This window comes from Coregonus lavaretus (genome assembly GCF_964263955.1).
Source record: "Coregonus lavaretus genome assembly, chromosome: 11".
NCBI classification, from domain to species: domain Eukaryota; kingdom Metazoa; phylum Chordata; class Actinopteri; order Salmoniformes; family Salmonidae; genus Coregonus; species Coregonus lavaretus.
Genome location: NC_139998.1, coordinates 50001767 through 50022923, shown reverse-complemented (window position 1 = coordinate 50022923; position 21157 = coordinate 50001767). Strand labels below are relative to the sequence as shown.

Below are 21157 nucleotides of genomic sequence, written 5' to 3'. Positions count from 1 at the left end.
AAGCGCAAGTGGGACAATTTGTATCCCCATAATGCAACACACTTTGGAAGGCAACTTGACAAAAGTGATCCGCTCAAACGCGCCCATTGGCTCGAATCTAGTTTGTTCCTTTAGATTTTGAGAAAATTAACACCTAAGGAAGAATTTTTCACAACTGTCATTGGCCGTGTTCAAGACGATCAAAACCTTAATGTATCATGGATAAATTGTGACTAATCGACAAATGTATAATGAGTAGTTATTTATGATGCAAGGCTCTTTGTAGATCAGTCAGTTGACAGTGGCCTGAACTGTTGGTTGCAATGTTGAACAAGCCAATTGACTTCTCAAACCCCAAACCCTGGTCTGGTCTGCTTCGCAAGCGTTCCTGCTCGCGATGTTGCGCCTCTGGGTTTAGAAACTCTGTGGTTTGACCAGCTGGCAGCAGGATTGATACACAAGTATGGGTCACTGAGGTATAAAGAACTGGAGACAGCATCCAAGATGGCCGACAGTTGTTTTCAACGTAATCTATGCACGTTCGCATACGCGTTTCATGGTTGCTGCCATGTTGCTAGTTACCCATAGTGTTATTGCATTTTGGTACACCAGAAGTACATTCATTTCCAATGGAATGCTGCATTTGCCTTGCAGCATTGTGTTGCAGAGGCAGTTGCAGTGCATTCTGTGTGGTGCATAATTTGGATTTATCAAACGTATGCCTCAAACTGTATGCATAGAGGACTTGACGAAAATGGTAGCAGAAGGTGAATGTTTAACTTTTGTTGCACACATATCCAGATGATGCAGATTACCATTTTGCTCAAGATGCTGTAGGTGTGATAGTGGAGTTGCTGGGACTATTTTGTCTGTGCACTAGTAATGGAGCAGCACGAGCAGCAACATCATCATGAGCGCGGGAAGCTTTTGGGCAGTCTGCCAGTGTTGCCGGGGACTGCATGGCTGCAACTAGTTGGGGTAGGTGATATCTAATTTTCCACCACCACAGTTACCACAACCACTAGAAACATAAAAAGTAATTTTGTGTATGCAGTTGTATGCAAGTAATTTATTGAGGACTAAATCATATGTGCTCTAGCTAGCTCTACATGTACCTTGTGAGACCTAGCAGTTAGTTGTATGATTTTTTATATTCAACATAATGCAATCATAACAATACATACAAATTGTTTAAAAAAATAAAAAGTTAGTGAAAATAGTTTCTGCAAATGTTATGCAGCTATGATTTGCTTGTTAATCACTCAGTTAATCAGTAAAGTTGCCTTGTATATAGAAATAGCCGAATCCACTAATTTGAAGGGGTGTCCACATACTTTTGTATATATAGTGTACTTCTGGTGTAGCAAAATGCTATGTTTGTGTCAGCGATATCGAGGCGTTAAGGTTAGGGGAAGGGTTAGCTAGCATGATAAGTAGTTGCAAAGTAGCTAAAAAATAGCAAGCAGTTGCAAATTAACTAAAGGGATGAGATTCGAACATTCACGTTATACGCCCGACCAACCTCACTCATTGTTTCTGTTTTCAATAACCTACTATCTTTATCCGTGAGATTGAAATTCAATGTATACAACATCGTGTACTGCGTGTACTGTACTGTGCCTGTCACGAATTTCCAATGAGCAATTTGTGTCTATTTCACAATAATCTGTGATACTGGGTTGACTAGAGTATCTGGTCAATATAATGGATAATCTGTGTCTAGGGGTGTTGTGCTTGTTACAGCCTACAGAGGGAGCCGCTAGTGGTTGCTAGCCTGCCTAGTCAGTGAGTCAGTTGAATGAGAGAGCCAACTGAAAACAACTGAAGAGAGAAGCACTAGATAAAATCATGATTTTAAACTTTATCTTCATGGTGAGCGAGTTATAAAGCATAGATCTGCCTCTGCAAGCCTCCTGCAGGAATTTGCCTATTACGGCTTCATTCTGCAGAAATTTGCTTTGTCCTGCAGGAATAAATTAATACTGCAGGATCTGCCTCCGCAGAGTTTACTGCAGGAATTTGCCTTGACCTGCAGAAAGGTACCTACTTTGATTTTTGAAATTCCTGCAGGAGTGCTGTTTAAGCATAGGCAAAACTGACAGTTATCAACTTTTGTCCTGCAGGATTGCATTAGTCCTGCAGGTCACCTGCACAATTCCTTCACAGAGGCTCAAATTCCTGCAGGATTCCTGTGGGACTTTTATTGTAAGGGTTCTCCTTTTTTTGGAAGGGGGTAGAATAGAACAGATATAGAATAGATACAAATTATTTTGCTGTCACAATACCCAACCCCAGTAGGCCTACAGGGTCAGCCTCAGAGCAGCATGTTATGGGTTAAATGCCTTGCTCAAGGGCACAAGAGCAGTAGGCAGCACCTGAGATGTTCATGCCAGCAACCCTCCTCGTTGCCATCTCACTCTAAATAGGTTGTGAAAAAATTGTCTAAATTGTCCTGCAACACAAATCACCACTTGAGGGCAGCGTGAGATTGATACGCTTAGCAGACACCATCTCTTTGCACATCCAGTAGTAGCCTGTTCATGTCTAGATGTAGCTTTATTTGAGAGACACCACATTTTTCTCAGTGTTTTCAATTCTGTTATATTATACATCACATTCAGCCCATGTTAAAGCACACAGCTTTATTCAAACAGAACATTCAGCCCACATTAAAGCACACAGCTTTATTCAAACAGAATTTGTCCTATTTTCTCATATTTATTGGCACTGCTAGAGGCTAAGGAATGATCCTGCGGTGATGTACTGTAGCGCACACGTGTGTATTTCTCATGCTTACGGCCAATAAGAAAGGATGATCTTTAATGTCCTCCAGGGGAAAATTGTCTTCGACACACAGTACTCCTGTATACATTGCACGTTACCCATCAATAGCCACAAGAAGCCTAATGAAAGGGTCTAAAGGGGACCTAATACTGTATCCAGAATCTAAAGCATAATCGGACATGGATGCATACAAACAAGCGCACGCACACACACACACACACAGTGAGAAAGAGAGAGCGAAACACACACAGAGGCGCTGAAACATAGAGAGAAAGCTACAAACATATCATAAGACAATATTCCAATAAAACATGAAAAACAAGGACACATTTGATACATAAAACCCTCTATTTTCCAGTATAAATTATTTTTGAACATTGTTTTGTTAAAAACAAAACATCACCACTTTATTTGCAGTCCCAATACCTATTGGGATACAATCCTTGGTGGTATAGTACCTCAGAGACAGGCTTCTCTGTAACTTAACATAGATGATACTGAAGAGAAGAACGAGGAAGAGGAGGAGGAAGAGGAGGAGGAGGAGGAGGAGGAGGAAGAAGAGAAAGAGAAAGAGGAAGTGGAAGAGGAGGAGGAAGAGGAGGAAGAGGAGGAGGCGGAAGAGGAAGAGGAAGAGGAGGAGGAAGAGGAGGAAGAGGAGGAGGAGGGGGAAGAGGAGGAGGAGGAAGAGGAGGAAGGGCATTTCACAGTGCTGCAACAGTTCATCTTGAGCTGGACACAATAGATGAACCCAGTGGTGGTCCCTTTAGCAATGAGATTGTGATGATGGGAACATTTGATGTTTTAGGGACACAATGTACATCACCCTCTCCTTCTAAAAATACATAATCAATGTGTGGAGGCCACAGGAAGGAGTAGAAGAATATGACTATTGTCCAATGGAAACTTCTGCTTTATTCCAACCCCTCCGAAAGACACACATATAGAGGTTGGAGAATGGAGGAGGAGGAGGTGGATGAAGAGTGTGGCACTAGAAAGGTGTGTCCATATGACTTCCCTTGGCACCGGGCAGTACCACTCCGTAGCTCTTATCCTGCCACCTCAGCCACCTCATATGGATCTCCTTCTGGACCTGATACAAACAGACACACACCTATAGAATTAGGAATTAGAATACTAGAACGGACATGAACCTTCTTATGATGGGATAAAGGGCAGCCATTTTGGTCAGGGAGTTGGTCAACCATGGTTTGCCAGTGCTGTGATAAGATTTTGTGTAAAACAATGAATGTGAAGAATTGATCTGCACTGTATGTGTGTTAGCTAGCTAGCCAGACAGATTTAAAGGAATTATTCCATACATTTTTCAAATTAACTGCCAATATTCCATTCAAACAGTCAATCCACAGCCATACACTGGCTCAAATCAGTTGATGATAGGAGTTAGACAAGTTGGAAATGCAACAAGTACTGATGTTGTATCATATAATAGCACTCACAGATTTCCAAGAAAACAAAATCTAAAACATTTACCGTCTGTTTACATATATTTTAGGGGCTATTTGTACAGAAAATGTGTATAAAACCCATATAAACTGTACTTATAATTATATGACAAGTTAATTATAATTCCATTACACAATTTCTGATATAATCACATGCCTTACATTTATTGTCCTGCAGCAGTAAAAGCAGGAAATGCCTATGCCTCTACTGCCATTCAATCTAATTAGAATGGTTTGGGATTTCTCCTTGATCAAGATGGCTGCCATTTTCATCCCATTATGGAACTTTATGATATAGCCCCTCTAATAATTTAATAGGATCTAAATGCACACACCCAAAGACCTCAGATTACAGCACTACAGACATTGTAGGAGAGACTTAGATTACCACAGCCAGTTTCAGTGTTGTTGAAAATGAATGGATGGATGAATAAATTAATGAATTAACAAACAAATGAATTCAATTGATTGAATGATGAAACAAAGTCATCACTTATTGACTATTGTGTGTCTATTCACAGCAGCTCTGAGTTTCATTGCTGAATTACACTAGCTAGTCATTAAGAGGTGCAAATCTGCCAAAAAAAACCCAGCTGGGGACACATAAACTGATTTCTAAGCACTCAGTGTAAACACAGTAGGGATTCATATTTTCCCGAAAATCTACCAAGTTTCAATACCGGGAATAATGCTAATTGATCTCGAGAGTCCCGGGAAATACCCCAAAATCGGTTGTGCCCCATCTATAGCGTTTAAAACCAAGATGTGGTCACTATGGGTTCTCCCCAAATAAGAGGGGCGCTGCGCCACTATGTAAAGATTTCAGAGCAAATTAAACTGATAGTTACTCTGTCATTCATTACTAAATATCTTTGATAGCCAATGACATTGTTGTGAATTGCGAAACAGGCTGTTCATAAATTCTACACGTTATCATCAGCAGTAGGCTATCTCCACACAGAGCACACCCCGAGTATAGCATTTTCGAATCATACAACATTTGTAATGGCAGTCAAACCAAAGTCAAATGACCAAAGTTGCTAAGCTTGCTAGATAACCTCCTTTAACGAATGACAGAATATCTCCTATATTTGGCAAAATCGAGTTGATGATTATACAGATAGCAGATCAGCTCATGAATAAAGGGGAGATGAAGGGTGGAAATAGTTTAAATATCAAGGTATCTTAATGGGGACCAACTCCATTTTAAAAATATGCATATCTACTCCCATACCGTTTGTTGATCAGACATTCTCTACCGAAGCTCTCATATGGGCAACAAGTGGGTGGGTGGGTGGGTGCTTACATTTGTCCAATTCACACATGTACATGTACTATGTGTGAATTGGACATTTGTTTTTTGCATATCCCACTCCCCCTGAGACACCCTCGGAGAGTGGGTTCACGGCATTATTGACGGTGACCCTGGAGCAATATTGTGAATTTTGTGGAATTGCATTGGTGCGACATTGGGGATTTTGTATTTATTTCCCAGGTCTTGTCATTAGATTATTTCGGGAAATGTGAAGAGTGTTCCAGAGACAGCCCCGGGATCCCGGTAACCCATGTTAATACCTAAAGCACTGTAGTGTAAATTGCTTTGGATACAGGCATCTGCTCAATGGCTTATATTACATTATTAGCTTATGATTTATATCAAAGCAATATTTAGAGAGCAGTATGGTTGGTGTTTCTTATAGTTGGAATGTTAGTGTAGGCTACTCACCTCTTGATTGAGAAAACAGTAGAGAATCGCTACAATCAGCCCCTAGAAGACAGAGAATATATAATCAATAACTATCAATATTCAAAGAATTGAAGTACCCAGATGTTATCAACATTTAAGAGAAGTATAATTGTGAAGTATAATTGTGGCCAGTATAATTGTAAATAAAGCCATAAAAGGTATATGATATATTGCTGCACAGATTCAGCCATAGCATCGACAGCTGAACGACCGCAAATATGTATCTTGCTTGGTAATGAGCTCGCTGTAAGCCATGCTAGTGTTGAACTAGTTGATGAGACTGGTTGTATTCCCTATATAGTGCACTAGGGATCTGGTCAAAAGTAATGCACTATTTATTTTAAATGTACCTTTATTTAACTAGGCAAGTCAGTTAAGAACAAATTCTTATTTACAATGATGGCCTTATTTACGACGCTGGGCCAATTGTGCGCCGCCCTATGGGACTCCCAATCACAGCCGGTTGTGATACAGCCTGGAATTGAACCGGGGGGACTGTAGTGAAGCTTGTATTAGAGCTAATTTATGCTAGTTTATTCCTGTTTCTCATAGTTGCCTAATGGTTTCTTTTTCTATATTTGATAAGTATAATTTGTGTTTTTATCTGTTGTCTAGTACTGTCTTTTTGCTAGCTAGGGCCATCTAATTTAAGTGCTGCCTGTCTTCCCAGTAGCTTACTTGGTGTGTGAACTGCTGACTGCTCATAACTTGCAGATTAACATTGACACATCCACCAGGATCAACGTGCAGGGCAATTTGTGACTTGTTTTGGTAATCAGTGGCTTTATTGGAGGGGAATACATTCTCCTCTCCTAGACAATCATCAATTAGCACAGGGCGGTATCCTCTTTACCTCTGCTAGGCAATCAGCAATTATTGTTAGTTCTTCAGTCTCCCGTGGTTTCTCAGCGGCAGCTGTAAGCGGCAGTCGTGTCAGTCTCGTCGGCAAAACTAAGACCATCGCCAAAACAAAGACGGTTCTGCAGAGTTGTTGGAGGAAGGAAGGAGAGGAAGGCTCCACACCACTCTCTCACTCGAGTATCTTACCTAGTTATTCACAGATTCTCATTTTGCTCTTCTGCAGATGCTCTTATCTAGAGCGACTTACAGTAGTGAGTGCATCCATTTTTCGTACTGGTCCCCCGTGGGAATTGAACCCACAACCCTGGCATTGCAAGTGCCATGCTCTACCAACTGAGCCACACGGGAGCCCTCTACTCTTTATACACCAAGTCACTCGGCTCCGTCATATCCTCACATGGTCTCTCCCATCATTGCTATGCAGTTGAAACTCAACTACCCCCCCCCCCCCCCCCCATCTCTGCATTCCTGGCAGATATTTCAGTTTAGATGTTGGCCTACCACCTTAACTTCGACAAGACGGAGCGGCTCTTCCTCCCGGGGAAGGCCTGCCCACTCAAAGACCTCTCCAACACGGTTGACAACTCCAGTGTCGCCCTCCCAGAGTGCAAAGAACCTTGGCGTGACTCTGGACAACACCCTGTCATTCTCTGCCAACATCAAAGCAGTGACTCGCTCCTGCAGGTTCATGCGCTACAACATCCGTGGAGTATGACCCTACCGCACACAGGAAGCGGCACAGGTACTAATCCAGGCACTTGACATCTCCTGTCTGGACTACTGCAACTTGCTGTTGGCTGGGCTCCCCGCTTGTGCAATCAAACCCCTGCAACTTATCCAGAAAGCTGCAGCCCGCCTGGTTTTCAACCTTCCACGTTTTCAACCTTCCCACGTTTTCCCATGGCACCCGCTCCTCCACACACTCCACTGGCTTCCAGTCAAACTTGCATCCACCACAAGACCATGGTGCTTGCCTACGGAGCAACAAGAGGAACTTCCCCTCTCTACCTTCAGGTTATGCTCAAAGCCTACACCCCAACCTGAGCACTCCGTTCTGAATCAGGGTTCGTTTTGGCAGCTGGAGTGAAAGAGGAGCGATTACGATAGAGGAAACCAAGTCTAGATTTAATCTTAGCCTGCAGCTTGGAGAAGGACAGTGTACCGTCTAGCCATACTCCGAAGTACTTGTGTGAGGTGACTACCTCAAGCTCTAAACCCTAAGAGGTAGTAATCACACCGGTGGGGAAAGAGGCATTCTTCTTACCAAACCACATGACCTTTGTTTTGGAGGTGTTCAGACCCTGTCCTCATGTGACCTCGGATAAAATATTGACAATCCAAATGTTTTTACGGAGCTGTCTGGTCCGCTAGCCCGGGCTGTCTCTGACTGTTAGAGAAGTGAATGAATAATTATTAATACAGTAGATACAGTGGGGAAAAAAAGTATTTAGTCAGCCACCAATTGTGCAAGTTCTCCCACTTAAAAAGATGAGAGAGGCCTGTAATTTTCATCATAGGTACACGTCAACTATGACAGACAAATTGAGAAAAAAATATCCAGAAAATCACATTGTAGGATTTTTAATGAATTTATTTGCAAATTATGGTGGAAAATAAGTATTTGGTCACCTACAAACAAGCACGATTTCTGTCTCTCACAGACCTGTAACTTCTTCTTTAAGAGGCTCCTCTGTCCTCCACTCGTTAACTGTATTAATGGCACCTGTTTGAACTTGTTATCAGTATAAAACACACCTGTCCACAACCTCAAACAGTCACACTCCAAACTCCACTATGGCCAAGACCAAATAGCTGTCAAAGGACACCAGAAACAAAATTGTAGACCTGCACCAGGCTGGGAAGACTGAATCTGCAATAGGTAAGCAGCTTGGTTTGAAGAAATCAACTGTGGGAGCAATTATTAGGAAATGGAAGACATACAAGACCACTGATAATCTCCCTCGATCTGGGGCTCCACGCAAGATCTCACCCCGTGGGGTCAAAATGATCACAAGAACGGTGAGCAAAAATCCCAGAACCACACAGGGGGACCTAGTGAATGACCTGCAGAGAGCTGGGACCAAAGTAACAAAGCCTACCATCAGTAACACACTACGCCGCCAGGGACTCAAATCCTGCAGTGCCATCCGTGTCCCCCTGCTTAAGCCAGTACATGTCCAGGCCCGTCTGAAGTTTGCTAGAGTGCATTTGGATGATCCAGAAGAGGATTGGGAGAATGTCATATGGTCAGATGAAACCAAAATATAACTTTTTGGTAAAAACTCAACTCGTCGTGTTTGGAGGACAAAGAATGCTGAGTTGCATCCAAAGAACACCATACCTACTGTGAAGCATGGGGGTGGAAACATCATGCTTTGGGGCTGTTTTTCTGCAAAGGGACCAGGACGACTGATCCATGTAAAGGAAAGAATGAATGGGGCCATGTATCGTGAGATTTTGAGTGAAAACCTCCTTCCATCAGCAAGGGCATTGAAGATGAAACGTGGCTGGGTCTTTCAGCATGACAATGATCCCAAACACACCGCCCGGGCAACGAAGGAGTGGCTTCCTAAGATGCATTTCAAGGTCCTGGAGTGGCCTAGCCAGTCTCCAGATCTCAACCCCATAGAACATCTTTGGAGGGAGTTGAAAGTCCGTGTTGCCCAGCGACAGCCCCAAAACATCACTGCTCTAGAGGAGATCTGCATGGAGGAATGGGCCAAAATACCAGCAACAGTGTGTGAAAACCTTGTGAAGACTTACAGAAAACGTTTGACCTGTGTCATTGCCAACAAAGGGTATATAACAAAGTATTGAGAAACTTTTGTTATTGACCAAATACTTATTTTCCACCATAATTTGCAAATAAATTCATAAAAAACCCTACAATGTGATTTTCTGGATTTTTTTTCCTAATTTTGTCTGTCATAGTTGACGTGTACCTATGATGAAAATTACAGGCCTCTCTCATCTTTTTAAGTGGGAGAACTTGCACAAATGGTGGCTGACTAAATACTTTTCCCCCCCACTGTAACTCCGTGATGGATCAGTCTGGAAACCATTAGAAACCTCTGCCTGGTAACACTCAGGCCAGCCAAATCTCCCTCTGTCAAGCACTTGATCTTACAGAAGGAGAGGAGCATTCGAGAGGGGCATGATTGGGAAGAGAAAGTTATTATATTCCAGCCCTAGATAGCTTGAAAACATTTTGGGGGATGTTATCCAATTTTTTATTTGTTCCGATTTTTTTAAACAATATGTAAAAGGCCAAATGACAGAAACTAGATTACATGATTACAACTTTAAAAAGTTGTTAATGTAATTATCTGCTCAATTTTTCATATTTTGATGACTTTGTTTTACAGGCTGTAAAAGTGCTATCCATCCCAGGAATAATTTACGTAAATGCAATGTATATACAGTACCAGTTAAAAGTTTGGACACACCTACTCATTCCAGGGTTTTTCTTTATTTTTACTATTTTCTACATTGTAGAATAATAGTGAAGACATCAAAACTATGAAATAACACATATGGAATCATGTAGTAACCAAAGAAGTGTTAAACAAATCAAGATATATATTTTATTTTTGAGATTCTTCAAATAGCCACCCTTTGCCTTGATGACAGCTTTGCACACTCTTGGCATTCTCTCAACCAGCTTCACCTGGAATGCTTTTCCAACAGTCTTGAAGGAGTTCCCACATATGCTGAGCACAGGTTGGCTGCTTTTCCTTCACTCTGCGGTCCGACTCATCCCAAACCATCTCAATTGGGTTGAGGTCGGGTGATTGTTGTTGCATATTTAGATATCCCCTCTTTCTACATTTCAAATGGATATTTTCATCTCTGTCACATGAAATCACTCACAATGTTTTCCACTAATTGCATTATGGAATGAACATTTGTGCATAGCCTACTGCCTTGTGCCCAATGTGAAGAAATAATAGTTTATCAACATTTTAAGCTAAACGTTCTGATCTGTTGCATGAGCCTTTTTGGATGTGGCCTAGGCTTACTGGTTGTATGCATTTGGGATCTATCCTCCCACAACTGTCCCAGAGTCTGTTTAGAATAGGCAATTTTCTTCTCGAACAGAACGAACGACAAGCTGACCAAAAGAATAGGTAAACTTTTATACTATGGGGAATAGTAGATTGACATATGCTAGTGATTTTGCTGTTCATTACTCATCTTGTTGGCTGAGGAAAAGTACATGTGGATAGTTATTATAGGCTGCTCGTGGGTTTCAAGTTTGGGGAAACTAATTTTCACCATAGAAATGCACCTTCCTAATAAAGCAGTTCATCTATCCTCGCATTTGCAGACTTATGTAAAATAATTCCTAATGTGATGATTAGATTGGATAGTCAAACATCAATCAATCAAATGTATTTATAAAGCCCTTTTTACATTAGCAGATGTCACAAAGTGCTATACAGAAACCCAGCCTAAAACCCCAAACAGCAAGCAATGCAGATGTAAAAGCACAGTGGCTAGGAAAACTCCCTAGAAAGGCAGGAACCTAGGAAGAAACCTAGAGAGGTGGCCAGTCCTCTTTTGGCTGTGCCTGTGTAGATTAAGAGTACATGGCCATTTAAGTCCAGATAGTCATAATTTAGGCTAATAATATAACTCAATTACTGTTTGCAAAAAGAATACTTAAATGCAACATGTATGGACGTAGACTAGACCTATAGGGTATAGGAAAATGTTGGCCTTTCATAAACACATTTCATGAAATTCTACTACATTTTATATGACTGGAGACGTTAGCAGACTACAAAACGGGTAGACACAAATACAATATGATGTCCACCTAACCTGGAGGAGGAAATTATTGTCCAAAAACAAACAAAAGTGGCACTGATCCAATGATAAAGACAGTGAATATGCACAATCACCGGGGGCATGGCCGATGTTCTCCGTGGGTGCTGTCGTAGTAAATATATAATGTTATAGCTTGGTCTGACTAAAATCTTGTGCATGACCCATTTTGTGTTGGGCCTTTGTATTCAATACAATGCACAAAAGAGTCCTATCTTGTCAGCCTTATCAGCAGGTGGCTAAGGACAACACCCACGCCATAGGTCTCTCAGTTCTTCCAACTCACGAGTTCTTGCTCTGAGGACACACACACACACACCCCCCCACACACACACACATACACACACACACACACACACACACATACACACACATACACACACACACACACACACACACATACACACACACACACACACACACACATACACACACATACACACACACACACACACACACACACACATACACACACACACACACACACACAAATACATACACATACACACACACACACACACACACACACACATACACACACACACACACACACACAAAAATCCCCTTCTCTTAGGCTGAACATCTGAAGACAGAGAACCCGACTCAGAGCCAATGCAACAGTGATACTAACCTGGAGGGGACCTCGCCCAACTCATCAGGACCAATCAGAAGATCAGAACTACTAGATTCAACCTACTTCATTTTATTGTATAAAATGTCAGCACACAATGTTTCGGGGCGCTCTCTCAGATATCTCCCTACGAGATTGACGAACGGGTCCGTGCACGCGATTCCAGATATCTTTACCTCTGAATAAACTGCCTTTTATTATACCATTATCCACCCTGTCCAAAGTCTCTACTTGGTCTCAGTTCTCCAGTAAACTTGTTTTATCAACAAAATTGGTAGCAGAGGATGGTTTTCTAACTCTGAATTCGGTCCATAAAAGTTGATAGAGAAAAGAGACAAGTAAGAGACGGATCAGAAAGGACGGGTGACCTGTTCGCAGGAGCAGCCGGGAATCCAGCTCGCCTCAGGAAACTGATCTAGACGGCCGTCAATACAAAGGTAAGCAGAACCTGTTAAAACAAAATCTGCATATTGTATTATAGGATAAACCAAAATTAAGATCAGTAGTACTGAGCGTGAGTATGGATTACTGTTAAATTTATAACATATCTATTATGACTCAAAAGGCACATATGTAAAGATATCTGAAATCTTAAGGTTTTTACTGTTGAAATGTGACTCTCTAGAGAGGAGTCTAGTTACAGTGGTTCACAAGAGAAGGACCCTTTTATTTTTACTGTTGAAATGTGACTCTCTAGGTGAGGAGTCTAGTTACAGAGGTGTTGGTTCACAAGAGAAGGACCCTTTTATTTTTACTGTTGATATCTGAAATCTTAGGTTTTTACTGTTGAAATGTGACTCTAAGAGAAGAAGTCTAGTTACAGTGGTTCACAAGAGAAGGACCGACTTTTATTTTCTGTTGAATTGTGGCTCTCTAGTGAGGAGCCTATTACAGAGGTTTTGGTTCACAAGAGATGGACCCTTTTATTTGATCCACAAGAGAAGGATCTGGTGACTTGATAAAAAGATTCAGATAGTCGGGTTGAGTTAATTCCGTGAGAATCCAAGTCCAGAAAAGGTTCTCCCGACTAGACGCCAGTTGAATGGTTTAAACGACTGGGAGTCTTGGTTGTGGAGAATCATTAAAATAAAATAAAAATACAAGTTCAGATAGTCGGGCAATGGTTGACTTGGCACTCAACTAGATGTACTGTGAGGAACTCAAACTGAATTCATGTGTTGATGTTGATATGTAAATGCAAAATGTAAAAGTTGAAATGTTAACCTGAATGTTGTGTAAGATTGGCCGTTTCATGAGACTAACTAGTTGATAACTTTTAAGAGGACCACCGAGTCTTATTTGGCCTGTTCTGCAGCCGCTGCGCTGAAAGTTGACTTGTACTTTTTCCCTCTTGTGGTGTTGGTATTTCCTTAGTTCCTAAAAATAAATTGATAATTATTTTGGAAGCGCTCGAGTTTGTTAATATATTGTTCCAAAAGGGCGATTTTGATACCTTTTGGGAAAATATATAATAACTCGAATACCTGAAAAACAATAATAACTTTTGCAAAATAATTCCTAGGATTAAATTGATAATTATTTTAGGAGCGCTCGAGTTTGTTAATATATTGTTCCAAAAGGGCGATTCTGATACCTTTTGGGAAAATATATAATAACTCGAATAACTGAAAAACAATAATACCTTTTGCAAAATAATTCCTAATAATAAATTATTGAAAATTCTTTGTGTACGAGGGTGGGGCACCTGAGATAAGTCGGTGTTGGCACCAAGAATACATTGCTGGCCTCGGCCAGTGACGGGCTAAGTACACTAAGATAGTCGGACCTTACCCGAAATTCTATATACATATATATATATATACTGAAATAGCCATGGCCGTCACTACTATCCCTGATAGGTTGTTTCCACATTTAAAAGGTCCTATTTTAGATAGGTTGTGTGGTAGGTGTGTTTTGACGTATGAGTGGATAAGATTTGACCCATCATTAGGTGGGGGAGAATCACCGAAATTGACCAGAGGTACTAAATTCTCGGAGATGCCAGCTATCTCTGTAATTTCACATTTAAAACGTTCCATTTAAATGGTTGTGTGAAAGGTGCAGTTAACCTGAGACAAAAATCTCTAAGGGATCCAGTTGCTTCTGTGACTTCACATAATGAAGTGCCTAAATAAGGCTGTGTGAAGGGTGGCAGTCGAACTGAGAATGTGTTCTAGGACGCTTTGATAGCCTGAATACATTAAGCATTGTAATTCCAATTGGCTTTTTGGGTTGTGTGTTTTTATGTATTATAACGTGGGTGATTATTAATGGGTGATGGGAAGTTATAGTGAAACTTATGAAACTGAATACCAATCTGTAGAATTGAGGGAATTGACGGAATTTTCTGCAGCACTCTCTTCTCAGGTGCAGAAGGCCCAAGAGGGGGAGCTGTCGGGAAACACGCCACCACTGAAGGTAAAAGTGGGAGACTGGGTGAGGGTGAAAGTCCACAAAAGAAAGTGGCTGGAACCCAGGTGGACTGGACCGTACGAAGTGAAGGAGGTTACTTCACACTCAGTCCAGGTCAGAGGTAAATCAGGAGCACCCTGGCACCATCTAACACATTGCACTCCAGCCCCCACTCCTTCCAGACTATTGTCTGAAGTAAGAGCTGATTTGAGCAGCGAGAACCAATCCTGACAACACAATGAAGAAACCCTTATGGGAACAACAATCTCACCCAGGGTGAAGAAGAACTTTTTCCCCCTGGGAGAGATTGGGAGTGTCTGAATGTTCGTATGTATGTTTTCTGATAGGAATTGGACTCCTGCTGGGCACTCCTTATGAGGGGTTGTTGTGTGAAGCTATTTTGAATTACTTTGAATGTACTTGTAATACAGACAAGAAGGAAATAGTAATAGTGGAGACAGGAGTGAGTGGAAGTGTTACAATTGTGACAAAACGGGACATTTTGCTAGAGAATGTGAGGAACCGTGTAGTTACTGTGCAAGGAAAGGGCACCAGTTAAGAAACTGTAGGCAGAAGGGGAAGAGAGAAATCAGGAGTCCTCATGACCTGGCTGTTTGGTTGTTGGCTTTAATTGGGGTTTTCAAATAGAAAACAACACACCTAGTATGATGTTTATAAAGCCTTGTTGTTTCAATTTTGGAGGGTTTTCAGCAGGTCAAGGGTGATAGGTCTTAGAGAAGCACACAGTGAATTTTATGGAGTTTTTTAGGTTTTGGCTGAGTTTGGGGTATATATGATTTCTTATGAGAATGAATGTCATGAGGACTTAATGAACACTTGGGATAACTAACATTTATGAAATATTTAGAATAATGGTAATGTTTAGTATACTATGGGATTAAACAGTTCGTTAAATGATTTCAATGCCCTCTGAACTCTGTTTTAACATTCTGGTGTTATTTTAATCATCCACACTAGTAAATTCTAAAGGCATGAGAGGAGGACTTTAAGATAGTTTATTTTACTAAGTTGAGGGTAATTTATAGTACTGTGAAAATTGTGAAGAAGATTATAATTTGGTAATAATATATTTGATTTGAACCATAAAATAACAGAAGAGAGAGTGGAGGAATGGCAATTGGATAATGAAATACCAATATTAACTAAAGTGATTGTTTAGGTAGGTGGTAATATTGACACATGGCCAAATCATGTGTCAAAAAGGGGGATGGTTGGATTAAATATTAAATATATACGAAGGAGAGGACAAAATACTTAAAAAAAAAAAAAAAAAAACTTGTATGATAGTTTATTAACCACACCTGTATGTCAGAGGTTTTGTGCCCCACAGGTGAACTAAAGGAGAAGGTGACCCACTCTATCTAACCAGGAGACTGAATCAGGCCTGGCGGGAAGGGCCCTACCAAGTACTGCCTTTGCCAGCAGAATAGCTGAGAGATCCATCTGGGTCCATGTCACACACTGTAAAAAGGCAAAACCAGCTACACCTGACGAACAAACACAGAGTTAGGAGAAAGATCCGATTACCACTAGGGCTCGGGGGTTGGCTCCTTAACGAAGATTCCCTTACCCTGTCTGATCATCCCTGTGTGAGTTCGATAGAAGGTAAAGCAATGGGTTGGCCTCTGGCATCTGACATGTTCTCAGGGCGAGGGTGGGGATTCACAGGTCTCCCGACGGTAGGTAGCTGTCTGATTGTGGGGGCCATATTCCTAGCACACACGGACCCTCCTGTTTCAGCCAGAAGTGGTAGTTAACCTAACACAAGTTGAAAAGGCATAGGAGACAGCTAGACGTAGGGAAAGGGGAAATTCTAGAGTAAACCTCTCTGAGGGAGGTAGTGAGACCGGGGCTGTGATAAAGATAGTGCAAAACTATAGACCTGGAGGAAGTAGTACAGGTGGAAACGGGGTATAGAAATCTTAACCTGTGGTTGGAATGGATTCAGTATATGGCAAAAACGATGTCTAAAGAGGACTGTTTTGCCTGTGGGACAGCCAAACCAGGGTTAACAACTACTCCGTTCCCCTTGACAGGCTTTAACTCTCTGTCAGGTTTTTCCTCCATGCAAGCCACCTGGGAATGTGGTGAAAGAGTCTTATGGTAACTTGCACTATCTGTTTCCCCCGATAACAAAGTCATCCCGACCTGGGTTGCCTCAGTTTGAAGTCAAAGGGGATTCTAATTGTTTTTCTAGGACTAGTAAGGATAGGATACAGGGTAGGGCCTTTTAGCTCCTGCTCCCACACAGAGAATGTTACACCTAAAGAGACCATGACTAATCTCTCCTCTTTGTTGCAGCCAGAGGATTTTAGGAGCCAAAAACCAGACCCGTGCTGACATCTGATGGATGTGTGGTGATAACTGATTGTGAACTCACCTACATACGCAAACAATCAAACGTGTCAGAGACTGGTGAGTTGTCACATAGAAAGTAGGACCTCCTCCCGGGATCCTTTGATGAAAGGATTGCAGATTTTGATGGGATCCACAATCAGATCGCAGCTGGGTTTGAATCAAGTATTTTCTGGTGGTCAAACAATTAATAAAAATGTGGATTGGATAAATTATATTTAATATAACCAGCAAAATATTTATAAACCACACTCGTGATGCAATAAAGGGATTAGCTGAGCAGACAGCGGCAACTAGCTTAATGACATGGCAGAATAGAATAGCTTTAGATATGCTTTTGGCTGAGCGGGACGGGGTTTGTGTTCTGTTTGGATATATGTGCTGTACTTTCATCTCCAACAATATAGCACCGGACGGGCCCGTGACCAAAGCGCTTGAGTGACCATCACCACGCTGGAGAACGAACTGGTTGAGAACTCTGGTATTGATAGCTCCATAGACGGTTGGTTTGATAACATATTTGGTAAATGGAAAACTATTGTTGTGACTATTCTGGGTGAACTTATGGCCTCTATGGGTATACTTGTTCTTTGTGGATGTTGCCTTATTTCCTGGCTGAGTGACTGGTTTGGTGAGTACTCTTCTATGGTGGTTACTGGATTTCTGACCCTAGTAATTGTGTTTTTGCTGTTAATGTGTTGTGCTGCTTGCATCGTCCCCTGTCTCAGGAGGTCAGTGGTAGGAGTGGTGCAGGCGTCAGGTATGATGCTGTTGTTACCGGCCCAGGATGATGCAGGTGACTCTGCTACTGACTCTGAGACCAAGCTGGATGATCCATGTTTTGCCTAGTAAAATACATACACGCATTTATTTTCAGTTCTTGCTCATTTATTACCTTATGTTTTTACTAACCACTGTGATTGTTTATTCTTCCTGATGTGAAGGTAAAGGATTCCTGGGTGGCTGGTAGCCAACTCAGTACATGTTAGGTGTAGGGGAGGAATAGAGGGTTAAAATTATTATTTTTATTTTTTATTAACATTAAATGTTGTGATTTAATTTCCATATCCTGTTATTCTTAAGGGTGATTATACTCTGTTTAGAGTGACACCATAAAATTGTTGGCTTTTATTTTTAATTGGATCTGTATGTGATGAATAGCTTGGAAGGAATGCATTAAGGAGGAGCACTGTACTGATATGGATTGTTTCACATAACAGGCTGATAAGAACACTCTCTCTTTGTTGTCTGTGAAACTGTCCTTGAACATGGGTACATGGAGTACAGTTAGTGTCTTTTGGGTGCTGACTGTTATACCATTAATAAAAACGTCGATAGAATTAACTACATACATTAATGTTCAAAAATTAGGCAATTGGACACAACAAGGTTTTGAGGAGGTGCATGGCCAGTTGGCTGCAACCTCTCTCATGGCTTTCCAAAATCGTATTGCTGTCGACATGCTCCTGGCTGAAAAAGGAGGAGTATGTGCTATGTTTGGTGAACAATGTTGTACTTTTATTCCTAATAATACTGCTGCAGATGGAAGTTTGATAATTGCCCTGGAAGGGTTACGAACTCTTAATGGCAAAATGAAGAGCCACTCAGGGGTGGATACTTCAATGTGGGACTCTTGGATGGATGCGTTTGGTAAATATAAAACGCTTGTTTCTTCTATACTTGTATCCATCTCTGTTTTTGCTGCAATTCTAGTGCTTTGTGGATGCTGTTGCATTCCATGCATACGGACGCTGACAACCAGGATTATAACCACCGCTATTGATCCACATCCTGCAGATAACGGTCAGATGTTTCCTTTGCTTGCTATTGACGATGCTGACCAAGGATATCTGGATGATGAATAGCATTTAAGCTTTTTGTCACGTCTCTTGTGAGACGTGAAGAGGGGGAATGTAAAACTTTATCTTCTGATAAAGTTTTCCCTATTTTGCCAATTGCAGCATTTAAGCTTTTTGTCACGTCTCTTGTGAGACGTGAAGAGGGGGAATGTAAAACTTTATCTTCTGATAAAGTTTTCCCTATTTTGCCAATTGCACTATTAGCTTGAGTCACGTCTCTTGTGAGACGTGAAGAGGGGGAATTAAAACTTTATCTTCTGATAAAGTTTTCCCTATTTTGCCAAATTGCAGCATTTAAGCTTTTTGTCACGTCTCTTGTGTGACGTGAAGAGGGGGAATCAAAACTTTATCTTCTGATAAAGTTTTCCCTATTTTGCCAATTACACTGTTAGCTTGTGTCACGTCTTAAGTTTTCCTTCTTTACTGTTACTTGGTCACGTCTCTGGGGAGACGTGAAGAGAGGGATTTGTCGTAGTAAATATATAATGTTATAGCTTGGTCTGACTAAAATCTTGTGCATGACCCATTTTGTGTTGGGCCTTTGTATTCAATACAATGCACAAAAGAGTCCTATCTTGTCAGCCTTATCAGCAGGTGGCTAAGGACAACACCCACGCCATAGGTCTCTCAGTTCTTCCAACTCACGAGTTCTTGCTCTGAGGACACACACACACACACACACACATACACACACACACACACACACACACACACACATACACACACATACACACACACACACACACACACATACACACACACACACACACACACACACACACACACATACACACACACACACACACACACAAATACACACACATACACACACATACACACACACACACACACACACACATACACACACACACACACACACACACAAAAATCCCCTTCTCTTAGGCTGAACATCTGAAGACAGAGAACCCGACTCAGAGCCAATGCAACAGTGATACTAACCTGGAGGGGACCTCGCCCAACTCATCAGGACCAATCAGAAGATCAGAACTACTAGATTCAACCTACTTCATTTTATTGTATAAAATGTCAGCACACAATGTTTCGGGGCGCTCTCTCAGATATCTCCCTACGAGATTGACGAACGGGTCCGTGCACGCGATTCCAGATATCTTTACCTCTGAATAAACTGCCTTTTATTATACCATTATCCACCCTGTCCAAAGTCTCTACTTGGTCTCAGTTCTCCAGTAAACTTGTTTTATCAACAGTGCCAATAAGATAGGCTACTTTTCGCTCAATTAAGTTGAGAATTTTGATCATTAAAAGACAGATTGGAGTCTTTTCGTTGTCTTTTATTTACAGCAATAGCCATTTCGCTTTCCAAACGGTTTTTCTATTTGGTATTTGCCGAGCGCTCTGGCCAAAATGCATGCCCTTCCGACTGTAGGCTATGCGATTTAAAACAATCTACAGCTTTGTTTTTTAAGAAGCTAATGATCCTCTGTGGCTAAATCATGCTTTCTGGTGTAGTAGCCTATTTTGAATGATTATATTTATTTATGTATAGAGAGGAGTAAGCTATTTAGGCTACATAATTTCGGCAATTTAATTCAATTTACTTTTGGGAACGTTTAGCTTCCCTAACCTTATGGACGCCCCGCCTATTTATTCTAACGTCTTCAAATTGCTCATCGGAATTCGGTAAGAATGACGCACGCCGTTGCATTTGCATTGCATGTTGTGTTAAGATTAATTTCCATAAAGTAAATGTGATTTCTGGATGCTCTAACCAGGTTGCGCAACCATAGCATATGGATCCGGTACATTTCTTAAATGACCGGTAAATTAAAATGCTGCGGGTCAAGCGTCCGGCACCAAATTTTCGTAACGGAAACCCTGGTGTGTGTGTGTGTGTGTGTAGGCCAAGCATGTGAGTGTGTGTAAGAGGATCAAGAGTACCTGAAAGGAGCCCATGCAGAGCTCGATCCAGAGGCGCATGCTAACACTGAAGTAGTCAGGTAGGAAGTTAAACACCATGTAGGGGGTCCCGAAGAGGGGGATGAGGAGGAGGGTTGACTTAGTCAGCCGTCTAGCAGAGAGGAGGGAAGAGAGAATACGTTTGAGTAATATGCTCTGGGGGTGTTTATGTTTACATGTTTATCAAATCAAATGTTTTGGTCGCATACACATACATTTATTTAGCAGATGTTATTGCGGGTGTAGCGAAATGCCTGTGAAATGTTGGTGTATATGTGAT

At 41.4% G+C, this 21157-nt stretch overlaps 1 protein-coding gene across 1 annotated transcript in view; it reads right to left on the bottom strand.

The window, feature by feature from the left end:
• Positions 1-3751: 3751 nt before the first annotated feature.
• Positions 3752-21157, bottom strand: part of LOC311137576 (growth hormone-releasing hormone receptor-like) — a gene marked incomplete at both ends in the record, with an annotated part of 31652 nt that continues 14246 nt past the window's right edge. The window contains 3 exons of the mRNA XM_084172088.1: positions 3752-3853; positions 5953-5994; positions 20860-20989. Of these exons, the coding sequence (XP_084028214.1) occupies positions 3752-3853; positions 5953-5994; positions 20860-20989 (274 nt within the window). The remainder of the gene's footprint in view (positions 3854-5952; positions 5995-20859; positions 20990-21157) is intronic.